At 48.1% G+C, this 20,586-nt stretch overlaps 1 protein-coding gene across 2 annotated transcripts in view; it reads right to left on the bottom strand.

Moving 5' to 3' along the window:
- The window catches only part of LOC119389569 (cationic amino acid transporter 4), a 98,012-nt gene that overhangs the window by 72,456 nt on the left and 4,970 nt on the right, over positions 1 to 20,586 (bottom strand). The window contains exon 1 of one of the 2 annotated variants that reach the window (XM_037656886.2): positions 5,880 to 6,076. The exons of the other annotated variant lie outside the window; for it this stretch is intronic. Coding sequence (XP_037512814.1) covers positions 5,880 to 5,996 — 117 coding nt within the window. The 5' untranslated portion in view covers positions 5,997 to 6,076. Of the gene's footprint in view, positions 1 to 5,879; positions 6,077 to 20,586 lie in introns of those variants that run through there. 2 annotated transcript variants of the gene reach the window in all.

Genomic DNA, 20,586 nt, shown 5'->3' with positions numbered 1-20,586 from the left:
TGGAACTTAGCATCCTGTGCGTCTTCTGTAGTGTAGTCTTTTTTTTTTTTTTACAAGCGCTAAGTAAATCCAATCAAGTAACATTCTCTGTCCATACGCTGTCTCTCAAAGGTCATATGTTGGCCCGATACTGCTAGGGAAGAAGCGAAAATTTAAAAATTGTTTCTTCACAAAATTTCAGTTGCTAAAGCTGGCTGTGGTACGACATGTTCTCTGCTGGTTCTCTGTTTTTTTTTCTCTCCATGTAAACAAACGTAAGCTAGCGCCACAGTTGCGCAATGTCTTCATTTCACTTAGTCCTTCGCTCTCGTGCTTGTGGTTACGTGCATCCCGCCCACTTTTACGCAGTCACCTCTCTCTCTCTCTCGCTCACTCTTTCCTACTCACTAAGTCACGCCGCCCAGGCCACATGGCTCAAACTCTTACTCCAGCTGCACCACTCAACGCCCACTAGACCCATGAATCGCGAGGAAGGTTCCACATCACGTGGCTGCATTCGCGGAGTTGGTGACGTACACACGCCCACCGAAGCATCCACGAGACGCAACGTCGTCTTCCGTCCTTCAAAAGCCGACGCGCCTTCCGTCTTGACCTTGAGAACTGCACACTAGCGTACAAACAGAGGATTGAGAAATGCGCCGTGTAATCGCGCTTATAATTGTGTCACGTCTGTGATGCGCCGATGGCGAACGCTTTCGGCGGTTCGAGCTCTGTGTCCGCAGAAAGCCCGCTGTTTTAATTGTGACGCGAGTTTTAATCTGACCTTCATCTCCTCTTCGGTGTCTTTGAAGGCCTCAATTGTTTTCTAACTGTTCCAGGAATAACTAACAATCACTTCGTCGTGGCTCTGTGACAAATGACGCTAACCTTGGTACATGAAACATGTCGAAGACCGCATACACATAATACCGATGACTAATTCCAGCAAAACAAGTCCCAGTTAAATTTGAGGTATGACACATAACGACACCCACAGCGGCAGGACTTGCGGCAATACTAACACACCGTCAAATTTGTGCGGTCATTACGATTACAGTTTGAACGCCTGTACTACTTCGATGTCATAAGTTCAATCGCTCTGAATTATTTTCAATTACTTTCAGTTAATCTTAATTACTCTCAATCACTTATTACTTCACATTGTAGTGCTTCAGTTGACGTTGGGTGTCTTAAATGGTGTTGTCACCTCGGCGGTCTGCTCGACTGCTGACCCGAAGGTCACGGGATCGACTCCCGGCGGCGGTGATCGCTTTGCGTCAATATTTCCAGAGCCCTCCACTACGGCGTTCCTCATAGTTATATCGTGGCTTTGGGACGTGAAACCCTAATAGTCATTATTTAGACACCCGAAAGGAGCCGGGACAGCAATACCCGGCCTATACAACCGTCGGAGTTGACATGCAAACGAGGACGCAATAGCATGTCTGGCCTGTTATCGGCCGAGCGAAAGCAAGTGTGGGACATCCGGAGACGGGGTGTGTGTGTGCTTATCTCTTCTTCAGCACTCGTTATCGCCTTTTTTCGAGGTGGCATTGAAACAACCGAATGACACCCTGATTACGCAGTGTTACTCCCCACTCTTCCTCAGTGTATAAACATGATACGACCCGCACGAGGCGTTGAAACGTGATAAGGTCGCGATAAGAATGAACATGCCATGTTAAGGCCGACGCTCCTCTGCTAACCAGACCACACGGACAATGTTTGCAGAGCTGATAAGGTGCGTCTAGAACGAAGGAGTGAGGCGAGATGGGGGGAGTCTGGAACATTAAGCGACTTGATACCGAAAGTTGGGTGGCAATGACCACATTTTGCTCGCTGATGGTGAGTTGTAACGATAAACGCAGACAAAAAATTAACCCAAGATGTGCACACAACAGGCGACACATGTCACAAAACGAATTGCATCCTTTTCCTGTTTTCTACATTGCAACAGCTTTTATCGCTATCGATTGCGAAGGTAGTCACTATGAACGAAACTGTGAATGATAATGACTATAAACAGAAATCGCTTACAGCATGCACTATGGATGAACGAACGAACGAACGAACGAACGAACGAACGAACGAACGAACGAACGAACGAACGAACGAACGAACGAACGAACGAATAAATGAATGAACTAGGAACGACAAGTTCTAGTTCTTGAGGCACAGTCCAGCGCGTGTTTTAGTTACTTGCACGAATGCATCGATCCCTTATTGATTTCACGTGTTTTGTTAGGGCTCTTTGTCGCAGTTAGCAGCAGCAGCAGCAACAGCCAATCTTTAGCCCTTTGCAAGGCACAGGCTACTCCTAACAAAATCCACACTTTATTCTATAGCAGCAGTCGATGGCGATATACGCTGTAGGACATTCATTCATCTCATCTGTATGCCTAATCCTCTGTCCCTCGATAAGTTTCTTATCTTATCGTTCTTCGTCGAACATTGTCGTTGACTACTACATGTGGGTGTTTTTGTTGCAGAACGTTTTATTCCGTTATCTCCTTTTAAGTTATTATTTTTTTTTTGTGAATTAGAGAGCTAAACTATAACTGGCAGGTTCAACACTGCGCACGTGGTAAAGGGAACTAAAAGGAAGATAGAGAGAGATTCATGTTTCATTCGTGGGCGCTGCTGTCTGCTACGACAGAAACAATTACCTTTATTAGTGTTTTTGACATAGCTGTCCGCTATCATAGCAATACTTTTACAGTAAAAAAGAAAGCAAGAAACGTGTCATTAAAGACTATGCCCTCATTCAGTCTGCTCCTGCGCGCAGTCGTTATCGTCACGCGTGAAGAATGAAATTACTGGTGTGCACACTGCTAATATACGACTGCGTTATTGTGTCTCGCGTGTGTTCAGAATATAAAACTATCCTTATCACGTACAAAAACGTAGACACTTTATACTCAGTCATCGACGACATCTGAGATACTATGTATGTGTAACTCGATGTCAGCCTCACTAGGTGTACAGCTGGTCTTTGTCACAGTAGTCATAGGCGTGCACATGTGTTTTCCAATTAGGGGGGGGGGGAGGGGGCTTTATAGCAGCGCCTCGCCCCCCCCCCCCCCGTGCTACCCCTGTGCACACGCCTATGATAGGAGTCAATAGATGGGCCATTTGCAGCGCAAATTAGGTAGGTGTTCGCTGTTAACACCGTACCGTGTATTGTGTAGCCTTTGCAATATAATCGGCTTACGTGGTATATATTTTTTCATTGTTTTTATACCGGATATAGTTTGCTAACCCGCTTAAAGTTCTCATATTTTACTCTGCTTATTCCCTTCCCCGATTCCCCAGTGTAGGGTAGCCAACCGGAAGTTTTTCTGGTCGACCTCCCTGCCTTCACCTATTCTGTTTCCTTCCCTTCCTACTCGACTTATTCCGCATTTGGTTCACTTCGCTTTAGTTTTTTTTTTTTCGTTTTTTAAACAACGGCACCACAGTACAGTTGCGGCAGCAGTATCAACGCGTTCCTTTGCGACCAGGACCAGCATACCGCAGAGACGCATAACTTTTGTCTCATTTTTCTTGGCGCGCCCAATTCTCCCGACCCTCGCATACGGCGAATCTTTTGCATAATTACCTTTCTTCAAAACCACACGCAGATAAAAAAAGAAACAAATAAAAGTACCGCTTGTGGATTAGTCGCACGTTTCATCCCCCATCACGAATTCTCGCTGCAGAGCGACTAGCAACACTTTCTTTCCTTCTCTTGAATGTTGAAATCGAATAGTCTACCGCGCAGCATGCTAAATGGATGGATGCATGCTAATGGCACAGAAGTCCTGAGCTCGCTGGCCTACTTCACGCAGATTTCATGCTGCATTGTTCATCTTATATACAACACGCGTAAGTTTTTATGCATGCTCACTCCGCGTTCTGACCTCTCGTATCTCTTTTTTTCCCGGATGGACTTCTTTTTCTGTTCTCATGCGGTGACGAAAGAAGAAGAGGGTCGTGAGAATTTTCCTTCTTTTTCTCGCGACCCCCTGACTCGGACGATACATATACATACGCTTTAGGCGCATCTTCGTTACAGCCAAGTGCTTATGCCACCACCTCATGAATATTCAGAAAGCTGACTTGGTATGGCGGAAAAGAGACGCCCATGCTCGTGCACGGGCTGCGCTGTTACACTGCTCGCGGTGATTTTAATGCTAAACATTTTGAACCAGAATTTTATTAGAGCACCTTCTTTTCGCTTACCATTACGAGAGCTAAAATCGGAGCTGAATTTATTTGTAGTATAAACTAGGACATGACAACTAACATACCAAACTATAATTAGGACAAACTGTGCTCTGGAAGGTTGAAGGTGTGTTATGGGATAAAATGTGAGCAGGAATGTTTAAAATGTGTTACTATGGAACGGGCACCGAGGGACACACTTGTTCGTCTTCAAAGCATATCCGGTTGAGCACTTCGGTTTTCCGGGGGGGGGGGGGGGATCTCTAAAATTTTTCTAAAATATAGAAACCCACGGCTCCCTATCAAGTTAAGAGTTATATTGGATACATATAGTATTGGACATTGCTTAAGATAAGGGTCATTTAACTGTCAGGATAAATAATGAAAAGCAATTGATTGAGCTCATTGAAAGGTTGTGAGCAGCGGGTATTGTTACGGCACCTGGCGGAGTAGGTCTCAACCACTCGCTGCTTTCTACGCGGCCTCTGAGATCAGCGCGCGGAACACAATGTTAACCCCAGGAATACACCAGGGTACACGAACGCCGACGTGCGAGTGACACTATGAGACAACTACGTTATCCCTGAATAAGAAGTGATCAGAATAGCCAGGTCATTACTATGTAAGGATAACTCTCCACAGGGACGCATACTCGACACGCTGTGGAGGGAAAGTTTCACTGTGCCAGAAAACCCACCTCGTAAGACAAGTCGTGATGCCAGGTGAGATCTGAATGCAAAGTCCCTGTACGGCGCAAAGATGCAAATATGCAGTCGTGGTCCGCCGTGTAAAGTCAACACACGGCCGTAATTAAGCCATGTCTGCGAGAGTCACGTGGGCCGTAGTAAGATACTAAGCTTCAATTTTCGGTGATTTAAACCTCTCATGCCCGCATCATTCGGCGACGGACGCCAACCCCCATCACCCCCCCTCCCCCCCCCCCCAAAAAAAAAGAAAAAAAACATACAAGATACTGTCGTCCGTAACCAAATTATAGATGCATGCAATTACGAAAAAAAAAAAGGAGGCTCTGCAGGGGACCGCCATGAAAAAGGACGCCTTAGTTCTTGAGCTAGTTTGTCCTATCTTGCGCAAATCGATTCGAGTAGCATACCCTGATCCAGAACTTGCGAGATAACTATCGTTCTTATAAAATTCTTATAAATTAGGAAAGGAGAACACAAGACTGGTAAGTCCGGAAGCTTCAATGCCCGAAGCTCTCGCCATTTTTACGTCAAAACCACTCAGCTGCAGGCATCTATAGCCAGTCTAATAAGAAGGCCATGAAAATATGAAATTAGGAAATGAAAATATCGAACTATTTATCAGAGGCGAAAATCTTCCAAGCTTGCCACCCCTTCCAACCTAAACCACTCGGCGACGCTTATTTCGGACCACAAACATACACATGTATGTAATCAAAAAGCTATTACTCCAAAAATTTATAAAGATGCACTGCTCTAAAATTTTGAAATAATTAAGGAAGACATTAAGGAAGAAATTAGGAAGAATTGGAACGATTGCGGTTCGGTGTTCTAATGCCCTTGCAAAGAAGAAAAAGGAACTGGCTAAAATCATGGATTTGTGTACCAACAAGCCCGATCAAATTGCCCGCTTGAAAATGAAGACAAATTGGCTGGGTTGTATTACTCTATCCGTTCCGCCTTTCGTATAATAAAACTGACTCATTGACTCACATGATGGCGTCGTCGCTGGCCGCCGTCCACGACAGATCCATTGAGCAGTGCCTGGGTGACCTCGGCAGTGTCGGAACATTGCAGCGCACTCTTGGCGGCCGCTGTGGCGGAGCTCATGGCTATCGTCCCAGTCGGTGCGTTCTTTCCGGACCAAATGACGACGTCGACGAAGAAGAAGGTGTGAACGGTGGGACGAGAGCAATGAAAAATGCCACCGAGTGGGAGTGACACGCTATACACGCTTTCGCGGCGACGGCGACGTGGAGAGAGTAGGGAGGGGGGGTCGGACCTCGACGGATTACTGGTCGCCCTTATATACGGCAGTTTGGTAACAGCCCGGGGCCATTAAACGATCAGCGTCGCTGATAACGCGTTGTCTATTGCTGCTGCTGCTCGCTAGCTCCCTTGGACGCTCGCGCGTGCTGGACAGGCAAGCAGGCAGGCAGGCGTCGATTGCCGTGTCAGCGCGGGCAGACTGACTGCACGGACTTATAGCTGACTAGCTAGCTGACTAGCTACAGTAGCTAGTCGGCTGCACACTTTCGAAGACCTGCTGCGCTCAGTGAAAACCTCCTCGCCACGATGTGGAGAGAGCGAGGGGAAACAGAAAGGGAAAAAAAAAAAATGGTCGAGGACTCGAGTGGCTTGCGGGACAACCTTACAGGCGTTTCCTGCAGCAAAGCGACGAGGGCGCGCCCGACGCGTATTGTGGCTTCATTTGAATAAACGCGCCGACTTCGTTAAGGATGCGCCGCCCGTTGCACTAACGGAGGAGTAAGGGTGTTATACGCTACGAGGAGGACGAAAGAAAGGCTCGTCGCGATTGCTTAAGCGCTTCGTATACAGTGCATACGACACGTGTGTGCGATCGCGATCAGTCTTTGCCAAGTGGCGTATGAAAAATTGGAGCTATCGCCTTTAAGAGAGCAACGCGATAGCGTTATCGGGGCCTCCGTACGCATCACCTTTTCTTTCGCCTGCCATGCTCCTTGAGTCAGACAACCGCGCAGTTCTCGTGACACAACACTCCTTTCTCTGTTCGAAGCACGAGTCACTTGTTATTGTTTGCGAAGTGGCGAAGTACCCACGTGCCTGTATAAGGCAATATACGCGCACCTGTGTAGCGGCACGCTTTGTTGATGCCACGACTGATGATGATGGCGGTGATGAAATATTGCTGAGCCCTTTGTAATGGGTGACCAGGTTTCAACCGTGCACCCACTAGTTACGCAATTCACGCGGTTTGACGTCTGGTGCGATTCCGCGCTTCTGCCGCGCAATATTACCTCTGCTGACGTGGCTCCTGGCCCGACCTGACGCCTAGTGCTGAAGCTCGAAACCCCTTCGGTCTTATTACGAAGCAGTTTCAAGCACTGGCGTGGTTATGCGGGCAGAATACTTCACTGCCGCGCAGAATGCCCAGAATTCCCGCTCGAACCCAGATTGTTGTTCTGTCCAGCCAAGCGGCGTTCTAGAGGAAGTGCCGCCAACACTTTCGGGTGTATATGTACGACTCACCCCAATTCGTCGATCTTTTTGTCCACATCTATACATAACACCGATGTTCAACAGGTTTTGCCCACATATAAGCGTTTCTCCGTCAATAAATGTTTTTTTTTTTTCTTTACAAAGGTACTACGTCAACATATCGCCCTTTCTTTGAAGAGTGTCTCAGAAAACAATTATACTTCATGCCTTACAATCGACTGAAGCTTTGCAAGGTGTCGCCAAAAGCTGTTTCCTTGTAAAGTTATTTCCTTGCACAGGGCTAACTATTCTGTTTTTATTATTTTTTTTTAGAGCGCAGCTTTTAGGCGCCCGTTCCTGCGTTGAGCGGCGTCGCCATTGGCGTCGATGGCGTAACCGATAGAGCGAACGCGGAGTGTTTCGATATCACGAGCCACTGGCCTCTAACCTTGCTTTCTTCCTCCGTCACGCGCGCTGGCTCCTCGGTCGGAGCTCGAGCGCATGCAGGGCTGGCACGTGCACTGCGGCTGGCTTGTAGCATAGCGCGGAAACAAACTAGGACAAAGACGAAGTACAAGCGGCTGGCTTCGCTTGTCATAACGGGGCTGTCGGTGTTTCACTTGGTTCGCGACGCCTGCAATGCACAGAGTAGTTTGCGTAGCACTCGAGCGCTAGCAGTTTCTTAGGCAATATGTAACGAATGCTACATTGCTACAACTGCGGATAGCCAAAGCTTGAGATACAGTCGGCGTTGCCCCAACACGAAGCTGCGCTCAGAATTCGCATTGGGCAGTATCGCAATCGTCGGTAATTCTTTTTTTCTCTTCTATGGTACCTCATGGCCCCCTTCCAACACAGAGTAGCACGTCAGCTGCCATGAACGGGCCAGCAAAAACCACTGCCTTCCAATTAGGAAAACCCTCGTCCCTTCCTCTCCTCTCTCTCTCTCTCTCTCTCTCTCTCTCTCCGAGTCTCTGAACAGTGTTCATAATGACATTCTTCACTGTATGTCCTTTCAATAACATGGATTTATACGCCGCAGTAAAACTCTCTAGGCGAAACGGAGATAGTAGATATTATGGCTGCCATTGAGAGGAAGAACTAGTATGGGGCAGATGACCGTTGATCTATGAGAGTTAAAGAATCGGTGCTATGGGAAAGGAAGTGCAGTCGAGAACGGCTAGGCACGGTGGTGTCAAATATTTAGGAAATACTTAAGCGCAACTTCGAATTAGCTAGCACATGACTGAGGTAATTGCACACCGTATAGACTGACCTATACGTCCTGTGGCGTACATAAACACAGTGATAATGATCCCAATGACGATGCTGAGGAACACTACCCGTTCATGCGGATGACGCGTATGCGACGGCAACCCGTGCAAGATCCCAGGCTACAAGACTAACCGCTGCATGTGCCGACGCGCACACACAGGCAGCAGCGATTCTTATAAAGGCGGCATGGCTTTGTAGACCCCCTTTCTCGGTTTTCCTTCGCTGTTTTATTATTCGTAGTTTCTTTTAGACAAGGCGCAAAGGGCAGCCCAAGCGGAATAGCAGGAAAAGACAGCCGGTTTGCATACCCGTTATCGATCTCGCTAAACGAGAGTCGTCGAACGAGCTCCCGACGCCTCCGAACAAGTCGGTGAAGGGCGACGCGAAAAAGGGGCGCGTTCACTGTCTGCGCACTCCGCGTCTGTATACCTTCACTCGTATCGGAATTCACGGTCAAAACAATCGCGAATGCGTCGTGAACGCCTCAATGACACGGCCGCCTCCAAAGGCCGCGACCACTTTGCATTTCCTTTTGTTTATTCGGAACATTTCTCTTTATAATCGCTGTGCACAATGGAATGGCGATTTACGACAGTGTCTCAAAACAACGTGATCCTGGAGAAAAAAGCTAAGAGACGTACAATTTGAAAGCATTGAAACGCTTTCTTGAAGACACTGACATTGCTGGCGCTTATTAAGGCATTTATGTTCCTCAAAACATTCAAGTCACTTATCGCATGTATATCCTACTTTTATGCATTGTTATATGATACTTATTACATGTATGTAGTGATTTATATGACGTGTTGACTGTTGTGTTGTCCATATGTGCGGATGCATCCCCTTGATGACCAGAGACATTATTAGAGGCATTATTGATTGCCTTAAGGACATTTTCTTTTACGTTGTGATGGCGTTGTTTGATATGCATGTTAGTGATCTTTTTTTACATGTGCATGTTCATGTGTTTATTTTCCACGTACTGCTGTTCCTATGTTTATTTCGTATATTTGTATACTCGATCCATTCAAGAGCTAAGGCGCAGCCGGCGCTTTATTTGTGCGCCAACATCTCATTTCACATAATATCAATCAATAAAAAAAAGCGAAGAGGAATGACCTGGAACTTCAGATTGACTCGCCAGTCGTGCTTGTGACTTAGGCACGCGACCCAAACTCCCGACTCGGACTTCAAACTTGTAAATCCGGCTTGGACTCCGGAGTTGAACACCCTACTTCTAACTCCCTACACGGAGGCGTTCATCGAGGCGTTCCTTACATGGACGTCCTTTAGTTGGAATACAGACTTGGATTCCAGTCTTTGGACTCCCATCTTGGAACTCTTGAATGTTTTCATATGTCGGTTGCTTAGGCAAAAACAAAAATGTCACAGTTTGGCCGCAAGGGCGAAGCAATGAATGCGATAGCAAGAAAAGCGGCCCGTGATGGACACGCTGCTACGCTGCATAAACATCTGCCCCACGGCAGCAACTATATACCGCGCGAGCAGACAACGGAAGGGCGAGGTTCTCCCTGCGCAAATATTTGAAGAAGCGAGCGAGCTGGTCGACGACATTTAAATGCGCCCGTTTAGGGAGCCTCCCTACGCCCGTTGCGCTCCTCGCGCCATCTCGCTGGCAATGAAGAAACGCTTATAAGCGAATGACGTCTCTGAGTACTGCCAGCGGTAAAGGGTGTCTATGTAACGCTCGCCGTTAGCTACCTGAAAGATATGCTCTTTCTGGCGTAATGGCTAGCGCCACGCGCTGCGTAGCGAGAGGTTGCTGGTTCGATTCCGCGCTTCGGAAGCATTTTTCTGAATTATTTTTCTTTGGGACTTAGTCGGATACAACTTAAGAAGTCCGGAGAGGCCCCGCCCAGACGGCCGAAGCGCGGCAGCCCATCGCCTGTGCGACTAAAGAAATAGTCCCGCTCATTCACTCGGCAATGTTCTCCGAAGGCGGGGTCAACGGCAGTTCGGCTCATGACGACAGTCCGGAGTGCGCGCCCGTTGGTGCAGGCATGTGTACACCCTCCTTTGAGGAGAAAACGCCGCTGACTTCTAAAGTTGTATCCGACTATAGGTTGTTGCTCTTGGTCTTTCTTTTTTTTCTATCTCTTTCTCTCTCTGCTTCCTTCTCTCTCTCTGTGTGTTTCTCTTTCTTTCTCTTTCTATATCTTTCTCTGTCTTTCTATCTTTTTATGTCTTTATTCCCATTATTTCTCTCACATTTTCTCTATGCGTGTCTTAGTGAACCAGTGGTGAGTAGTGGGATTTGCCCAAATTCTGTGGCACATACCCGTTCGTGATGATGATAGTTTTCTGCTACGCCGCATAAATTACGGCTAGCTTAAACAGCTTCGCTTTTAAAAAAGAAGATTCAGATTACTGCTTTGCACTCAATGGGAAAACGGTAAGTTGTCTCTACCAAAAGTCAAGAATAGGAAATAAGGAAAAAAAAGTGAACGAATTAGAGCAATGTGTACTCTAGCATGGGAGCGCCGTGTGCAGGCCCGTAGCAAGGGGGTGGAGCCCAGGAGACCTCCCCTCCCCCACTGAAATTTTTTACGGAGGGGGTGTTTTACAGAAAACAAACAATGAAAACAGGTGTTTTTCTAAAATGGCCAAGGCCTTCAGCAAGTGCACCCCCCCCCCCCCCCCCCCCCCCCCGAAAAATATTCCTGGCTACGGGCCTGGCTGTGTGTAGGCCCCCTATACCTGTTTCAGCTTTAAAAACTCACAGGGTCCCTCACGCATGCGGCTAAGACGACTCGAAGGCGAAAGCCATCTTCTTTTTCTTCTATGTCGATGTATTGATCCTCCTGCGCCTCCCTACGAAAGCGTTGTGTCCCTAATGTGGTCCAGCACCGCCTCCAGGATCTGAGGAAGTTGCAAGCTTTCTGTACCTCACCTGGTTTTGTACTGCCTCCGTGATCGGCCCACCTTTGACCAAGCGACGATGCCATCTGATGGCGTCACGTTATGTGATGTCACAGGGAAGCCGTGATGACGTCACATATTTTGGCGACATCACCACGTGATGATTATCTCTTGTATCACTCGTGTTGACGTCGACGGTCAATTTTCTTGTTTGATGACGCATCCAAGGCTTTCGCTTTAAAAAATGCAAGTGTGAGGCAAAATGAAACACTTAAGTTTGATCTCGGCGAGAGTAGCAGGTCGCTGTTGTGTACTAATATGGAAACCCTCTAGGTGCTATGCGTTTTCGTTCCTCAGTTATGCACATTTTCGTAAATTTTCATCCTGTGTGACAGGGGCGTAGCCAGAAATTTTTTTCGGGGGATTTCAACCATACTTTATGTATGTTCGTGCGTGCGTTTGTATGTGTGCATGCCTATATACGCAAGCAAAACTGAAAAATTACGGGGGGGGGGGGGTTTAAGCGCCCCCAACCCCACCTTGGCTACGCCCCTGCTGTGTGACTACACAGAATTCTACGCTCACGCGTTTGAAGCGGGATGTGTGTTCGTTATATTTAAAAACGCACATAAGATCGCATTGTTCCTTCATAGGATAATAAAGTACCTTACTTCTACTTATTCCGTCGCAGCTTTTCGTTCCAATCGGCATGCGTGATAGAAATATTTGTGGGGTAGCTAATTCACCAGTCTTTGCTACCGCTATGGGAAGTATTTCAATAAGTTCCTAGGATTACATCAGGGCCTCGGGTTATTGAATTTATAAGAAAATGTGATCGATAACTCGATCATTGCATATCAATAGATAGAAAAGAATGTTGCCTTTTTCTCAGCCTTTCTGAAATATTTACTACCGCGTCAATTTTTTTACAGCGCAGCTGGCTAGTGCTGAGATCAAAGAGTATTTATGTCCACAAAATTTAGGTTGGCAACAACTCCGTCAGAAGCGCAATGTTTCGGAGCACGTAGACGTGCGCTATGGCAGACGCATTGAATATAATGTCTGGGTTCGTTGTTTCTATTGAAGGGTATTATTTCTGCAGTTTCACGCGCGTATCTATCATGTTTGCACGTCACCTTAAGAGTAGTCGGCGTCCGCGTCAACCACTTTGACCCAATATGGCACTCACCCGGACAAAGGGTATCACCACCCTGCTCCCGGGGGAGGCGGCACTGTCTTCGAGGCACCCTCATTCAGACAGACACGTGGCGTCCTACGAAACGGCGTGTTGGTGGCGTTGTCAAACTTAGGATTGTAAAAAGCGCGTGCTCTTGTCCCAGTACTTTAGGTTTTGCTTCCTCATTACATTACATTCCTCATTACATGACCTAGTTCCCACTGGCAGCCACGTCAGCGTCCACGCTAGTACGTGCGCTGCGACTGGCGTAACCGTCTTTAATAAGACGTCATAGCCTTTCTCCAATACATCTCGTCAACCAATCGCGTCTGTCCATTGTATCGTGACGTAAGAGATCGCTCTGGGGACGTGTTCAGTTGCTCTTTGGACTTGCCATGGATCGGACGCCTGTCGTACGTTCCCAAGAGGAGCAGTGGCAGTAAGAGGAACGTCGGCGCGCCCAGAAACGCGAGTGTGCGCGTCGCCGTCGAGCCAATGCCACCGACGACGATCAGGCGAGTGAAGCCAAACGCACGCGCCACGCCTCACCGCGTCGGAACGCTTCCCCCGCTTCGCTAGTCTGCCCTCTTCACAAACAGTTGGAAGGGCTCTAATTCTTATCTTTATTTTATTCTTCCTATTTTTTTGTTTTTCTTCTGCATTTGTTTATTGTTCATTTTTTATGTTTAGATCTTACTTCTTTGTATTACGAAGCTTTATTTCGTCGTTTCTTTATTTGTTCACCTTATTGCTTTTCTGATCGGCAAAGTTCGACGCATCCCCTCCTGACCCATTTTCCATTGGTCGAGTTAGCAAAAAAACCAGCTTCGCAATGGATGCAAAAATGAAACTGGAGCGATGACTTGATCCTCACAACGGCCTGCCTTTGGTCCCCGACTTTTCGTGGGCGAAAGGTGAGCAGTAAACAGTTCTTGGAATGCAACACCACGGGTCTTCGGCCGCCATTATAGTGAAAAACCTGCGCGGTCGTAATGCTACACTTCAAGCAATGACAGGAAAGGTCTGATTGAGTAAAGGGCAGACTTGGCACCCCCCTTAAACGATTAGAAAGGTGGCCCCCTGCCCCACGCCTGTGCGCACTCCTATGACAACTAGCTCCGATTTCCTTACTACCGTGACATAGTTCCAAAACAGAGCAGACGACGCTCCCGACGTCGACATTCCTCAGGGACCGTTTCATCTTCGATGGTGCACTTGCCACACCCGTTATCTCAACCTCCTTTCCCAAACAGACCGAGCAAGCTCGACATCAACGACGAATAATGAAGGACAAATAGGATGCATGCGAATAGCGGTCACCCTATCTGAGTCGGATATATCGCTCACGGAGCGCTCTGATTGGCTGGCTGATGTAATGCAGGCATGAAGTCGCTTCACTCGCTGGACGAGCGATATTCCACGTCACGCTAAGCGGACACTGTCGTTTAGGGTGGTAGTTTCAGGATACGGCCCCCGATCCTTGCGGCTTGTGCTCTCGGGACGCTATTCATAAACCGACACGAAAAAGACAGCGTTGAAATCGTTATATGATCCAGAGAAATTGAAAGAGAAAGGTGGGTGTCGCAACAACCGTTGTCCGTTGCGTATATTTCTCCAGTAACCCGTAGAAAGGTAAACAGTACCAAGTATACGGACCTTCTTTGTGAATTCTTACTGCGCAGAAGCAATGTTTCACGCATACCAAATGTTCATTCTATGTAGAAACGTCTTCACGGCAACGACCTTTCGTCGAGACGGCGATTTTTTTTTCTCAGATGTAAAACCGACTAGCTGTCATCTAAGCAGTTCACAAGGATGTGACAGGACTAGAATATTGCAACTTTCTTAATATGCCCTGTAGAGACGCGTGACATTCAACGAGCGTTAAATATTACGGTGTTAAAATACATACCTAATCGTTTGCAAAATCGCATACTCCACATAGTTTCGGTGCAACAGCACGAAAAGAGCCGCGCAGGGGTAAAAAAGAAAACCTGCCAAAAAAAAAAAAACCGAGAAAGCAAGAGATATGCGCTCCAATTTCAGAAACGGTCTCACGAGCAGTCATGCATGACGGTATGACTGCACTTTCCCGCCATTCCTTTTTTTTTTCTTTGTTCACCGCCCTTCCGAGCTGCTTTGCATAACCGCAACAAATTAAATATTTTTCTTTTCTATATCTAGTGCGACATTATATAATGGGACAGCCACGAGTTCTACTTTTACGGGCATCTTATTCAAATTCATTTTTCAAAAGGAAAGCGCGCCAAGCCTCCCCTCGAGACAAACCTGCCGGGAATACCGATTATAAGCCCATCTCCATGCTCCTCGCTTTGAGAACATTTTTTTTTCTGTTTTTAGATTAGCATACGGCGATGCAGGCTTTCTTAGAACCAGCTGTCGTCGTGCATATCAAACGGGACGCGCTCATCTCAATATATTATAGTGCCGTCGAGACCTGTATAGACGGCAGAAGAAATAAGCCATACTATGCGTGGAGTTCGTCTTTTTTTTATTTATTGATTTCTCAAGTTGACATTTCTGAAGTCACTACGCCTAAAATTTTATAGCTTATAGACTATCTTAAGGACGGGTTTCGGTGCCGCCATATTGGGTTGTTAATCTTGCCGTTTTTTATCTTGAACAACTAAACGAACAGCGCTACGGTGGGCGTATACGCATGAAAACGGTTGGGTTATTGGTGCATTCGGCATTTCCTGACCGTTCGCTTCACGAGATACAAAAATAAGAAAACATTCGTTTTAACAGCCCAAAGTTGCGGCGCCCATGCGTCATACGTAAAATAGTCTATAGACCAGATTTCTTCAAAGCCTCACTCCCCAGTTTAGAGAAAGCGTACGCAATATACCAACTGAGGTTTCGGCCAAGCACAGGCGTTTGCTTACGTCACAGCTAATAGCGGGCGAACGCCGGCGCGAAGCATGCGAAAGCTTTCCTTTCTGTATCTCGTCTTACACTGTCGAAAGGAATTAGGAACCGGTTGGAACCGGATAAGTGCGGAAGCCCGGAAGCAGTTCGGTTTTATCAGCTAGTGCAGTAAGCGCGATAAGGCTGCAACGTCGCGAGCCACAAACTGGGATTACCCGCCTCCACTCAAAGGAGGAATGGTCTTTCGTTTTCCTGCGGAATGCAAATCAAACGCAAAGCTAGCGTCGCAAAGGTCGACATGCGCGCTCCCACCCCTTGGGGTTGATGAACCTATAGTAGAGCGTGCTCTCATTACACAGGATGTGTTATCCTAATTCACACAAGCTGGCAAAGCTTTCCTTGATCACAGATATTTAGAATTGGGTGCGCGAAGCTTTCAGCACCCTGCGCTGTCGCCACTGCGCATGCGTCAAATGCCAACTCAGACCATGCAATCTTCGGGCAAGTGTTTCAGCACCCATCAAACGAAAATAGCTTGGGTATGGGCACCGTGCATACGTTAGGAGCCGCCACAGTCGCTCGCTGCCTCCAGCGCCAAAGCGGCCATGGCAGCAGATTTGGCGGGATGGGGGGGGGGAGGAGGAGGAGGGGAGGGGAGGGAGGCAGACGACACAGGCGGCGGCCAGCCACTGCGCCGTGTTTTAGTGCTTCGCTTGAACGTCAAATTGTTATCAGCTGTCAGAGAACGTAGCGTTAGCGCATGTGCTTCTTTTCGCCAGACCTCGTGTATCCTCAGGCGAACGCGGCAACATAAAATGCATTAACTGGGGGAAGACAACGGAGGTGACGAGCCCGCTGAGCGAAACTGCGCACGTGTAACGCGGGCCGTCTCACTCACTAAACAATCACAGCTTATCACCCTCGAGCTAACGCGGCAGCGAACTCAGCGGCAGCTTGAAACCGGGAACAGCAGCAATTGCACTGTCACGGCCGCTGAATGAAAAAAAAAAAAAAAACGCTTTCCATCGAAAGGCCATGGCACTGCATTCGCTGCGCCGACTTATTCAGTGCAGCCGAGTTCGTCGTCGCGGCTCGTGTTTTGCTACCATGGCACTGCAAAGCGTGCCAATTATTATTACGTTTGGATTCAGAGAGCTACGTGATACAGATAGTTTCTTCCGAGGAGCTAACCTGAAGAAGGGTAGGGAACTCCTCGAAGGGGGTCACGTTCACGGCGTCGTGGAAGAGGTGTTCCTCGGCAGATCAACAATCACGGGCAAATGCAACCCCAGAAAAAAAAAAAAAAACCCTTCTATTTACAAAACTCGCTTTTGTCGTCGGACGAGTGCGATCTACCGTTCACGCCGATTCCGTTCATATTCTCTAAATGGAAACCGGTAAAAACGCGTGCCCAGAGAATTCCTGTAGGGGTTATTGCACCCAACAATGAAGCAATTATTCCTGGAGTTCGGCATTCCTACGAACAGCGGAACCGGCACAAAACGAACTGCCCGCGAAAATACCTCGCGCCGTCACAGCGGGAGCGTGGAGCGAGGAGGGGTGCAATCGCGGAGCGATGTTGTGTGCTATATTATTCTTATCGTCCACCACCTGCGGCTGACTGATCGCGTTGATAACGCGGACGTACCGTCGCTCTGGTCACTAGCCAAGCGCGAGAAGCACGGAAAGTGTAGTCATCGTAAAAGGCATAGTTCCTCGACTTCACCCCATTTCGAGCGCGTCAGAGCATCCCGCCAAATCTGCGCTTCTTGCCGCTAGGGACGCCGAGCGGAGTTACGTCTGCACGGAGCCTATTAGAGGTGTGCACGGGCTCCGGGTAGCCCGAAAGCCCGACCCGGCCCGCGGGCCGGGCTCGGGCGGGCCGACATATTTTCACCTCGGGCCCGGGCCGGGCTCGGGCTACTTAGAGTTTTATCGGGCCGGGCTCGGACCCGGCGCAAAGCCCGACTCAAGCCCGAAATATAGAGAATGAGCGGGAATTGTTTTCCAGCACGCATACAGCGCCTTTTCCGCGACCGCCCTTTACCGCTTTTCCTTTCCATTCGCTACTTTAAACAAGCGGGGAGCAGGTAAAGCACTGCCTTTGTTGCACTCCGACAAACAGAGAAGTAACACCACCTGAGCTGGTGACGGCGCCATGCAACTGTTCGCGTTAGATTAAAGACCAAATCCCATATGAGTGAAAATGCGCGCGACAGCGACCCGACGTAGATCGCCTTCGTGCAAGCTGACGCTTGCATGGGCATACCGCATACACGTGACGGCTTTGGCGAGCGAACTCCATTGTTGCTTGCATGAGGCCGTCTACTTGTAATTTGTAATCTATGTAATAGAGACTGTTCGTTGTGTGTCGTTTGATCATATTTGATATGCTCAATAAAATGCCAAATTACCGGAAAACGATGTTTTGTTTTCGCAGCGAACCTTCAAAAAGCCGGGCCGGGCCGGGCCCGGGATTGTGTTTTCGTACGTCGGGCCGGGCCGGGCGGGCTCGCAGCCCTTTGCTGTCGGGCTCGGGCGGGCCTTCGACAATGCCAGCGGGCCCGGGCCGGGCTCGGAAATACGGCCCGTGCACAGCTCTAGTGGGTATACTCAAGCTGCCCCGAAAGCAGGCTTCGTCTCGATTTGCATTTGAGTTCCACTGGATTGTCATGGCTGCATTCGTAGCGATGTGTCGCACAAGCGCCTACTTTGGCACGTAAAAACTACACTCTAAGAAAAGATCGAGTAAAAAGTGCGTCTTTTTGTCCCACAACAATAATCGTCATCTGGCTTGCTTGCGTTTCCTTTCTTGAAAACTCGGCGCTGGCCACTTTCCTACCAATAATGCTATGTCACGCTGATAGCGCGCATGTCGTTCGTGACCAGAAAGTGCCGGGCGCGCGGCGATAGCGCAAGGAAAGGAAGGCAAAATAAATGACGATTATTGTTGTGGGACAAAAAGACGCCCTTTTTACTCGATATTTTTTTAGAGTGTAGTCCCGTGTAAACATTTGTTTTAGTGTTAATAAGAAAAGGTATGTCGACTTTAAAAAAAAAAGATATATTTTCGCCCATGCGTGGAAAAAAAAAAATTGGCCGCGTATCTGCGTGCTTCGCTGCAAATGTCGTGTAAAGACGATAGAAGAGGCGCTGTGTGAGATATGGACGCCATCTGGCAATACGTCGGGAAACATGAGTGCTGTGTTGCGTGCTGGTATAGTCCCGGCGCAGCAGCAGGCGAAGACCTTTGCAGAGAAACGTCCGCACTCAACGAGTGCCCTCCACACACTCTTTTATTTACACGTCGCCTGGGTAAAACAGGAACGCCAGAGCGGCGCCCACAACCGGCAGCCTGAAGGCCGCCCACAACGCTGCTTTTTCATTTTTTAAATATTTTTTTCACCTTCTTGGCCTTCTCAAAACTAAAGTTTTTCAACACCAACCCATGGCATTCGTACAGTGCAATACAGAACCGAAACCGAAACACAACAATGAGCTCGTGCGAAGGGCACCGAGGAAGGCAAATTTCAGCGCAGTCGCATTTTCAGCTTTGTTGAAACAGCGCTCACTAGACGACGACGAAGTAAAAGAAGGCACAGGACAGGCAGCGCCTGTCCTGTGCCTTCTTTTACTTCGTCGTCGTCTAGTGAGCGCTGTTTCAACAAAGATGAACGCATACCAACTCGCTCAAGCTTCCATTCTTATGCATTTTCAGCGCAGCTTAAGAAACTAGGGTCCTTAAAATTACGTATGTATGCATTTTCTATTAAAGGAACACGCCACCTAATACTTACCTAGTGATGTTGCACCTCAGATATGCATGATATTTACTTTTTGATCGACAACGTTCACAAGTATGAACAGCCGTACCAGTTCAAGACGGCTGGCCCTTGGGCAAGTGGTTCAACTTTGGCCGAGTGGCTGAATCGAGGGACGTGCCGACAAACAGAAAGACAGACAGACAGAAAGACAGACCAAAATTTATGCGTTTAAGTTCCCCAAGAAAGACTATCGTCTTTAAAAAATCGAGGAGCCATTCCACTCCGTGCAAGTGGATGACTAACTGAGCAGTTTAAGCACACGGCACAGAGGTGACACAGAATTTTGGACCATAGCCGATCCCACACCCTGCAACAAAATACGAAATGTCTGTCCAGAATGTCCCTCTTGACTTTAGCGTATGCTCCTTTAAATGGGTCCTGAACCATTTTCCCAAATAGTCATCGAATTACCTCAGTATCGGTGTTCATTGCCTCACGAATCGAATGCCGCACAGATTTCTAGAATCCGTCAATATCGAGCAGAGTTACAGGGATTCGTCGCACGCTTGAAGCGCTTTCTCTCCTCTCTCGTCCCGACGAGCACGCTGGAAGCTACACAGGGAGAGATGGCACGGGGGAAACAGGTTATGTGAAACGCGATCTCTCTCCCGTTGTGATTCCTGTGTGCGCTAGTGTGGTTACTCTGTAATGTTAGCAGACTACAGAGCTCGGCGCCGGCACGTGGTGGCACCCCGTGGCAAGAAGCGCACCTGATCCAAACGCCGCTCTTGATTTATATCGGCTATTGGCCAACAGCATGCCATCTGCTGTTTGACGTCAAAAAGCAGGCGCCGGCAGCTCCGAAGAGTGTGAGCATAGGCCTCTGTATGAAAAGAGGGCGCCTGAGAAAATGGCAACTTCGCGATCAGCGTGTAAACTTTCCTTGCTGCACACGACTGCATGATTTGGTTGAGCTGTTCATAGCAGTGTCTGCTTTCCGCAAGATGTGTTTTTTCACTAAGCCCTAAGGGTGTTTCATGACCCATTTAAAGAGTGCGATAAACCCCTGTAACTCCGCTCGTTCCTGACGGGTTCGAGAAATTTTCGCGGCAATCGATTCATGATGCAATAAACTCCTATACTGAAGTCATTCGATGATTAATTGGAAAGGTGACTCAGGGCCCCTTTAAACTGCGCCAGTGAGGTCCAGGACTTAGGTACGTCCAGTGATACCATATCCCTTTATCTACAAAAA

This window comes from Rhipicephalus sanguineus, chromosome 4 (assembly GCF_013339695.2).
Source record: "Rhipicephalus sanguineus isolate Rsan-2018 chromosome 4, BIME_Rsan_1.4, whole genome shotgun sequence".
Lineage (NCBI taxonomy): Eukaryota > Metazoa > Arthropoda > Arachnida > Ixodida > Ixodidae > Rhipicephalus > Rhipicephalus sanguineus.
This window is presented reverse-complemented; position numbering and strand designations above follow the sequence as displayed.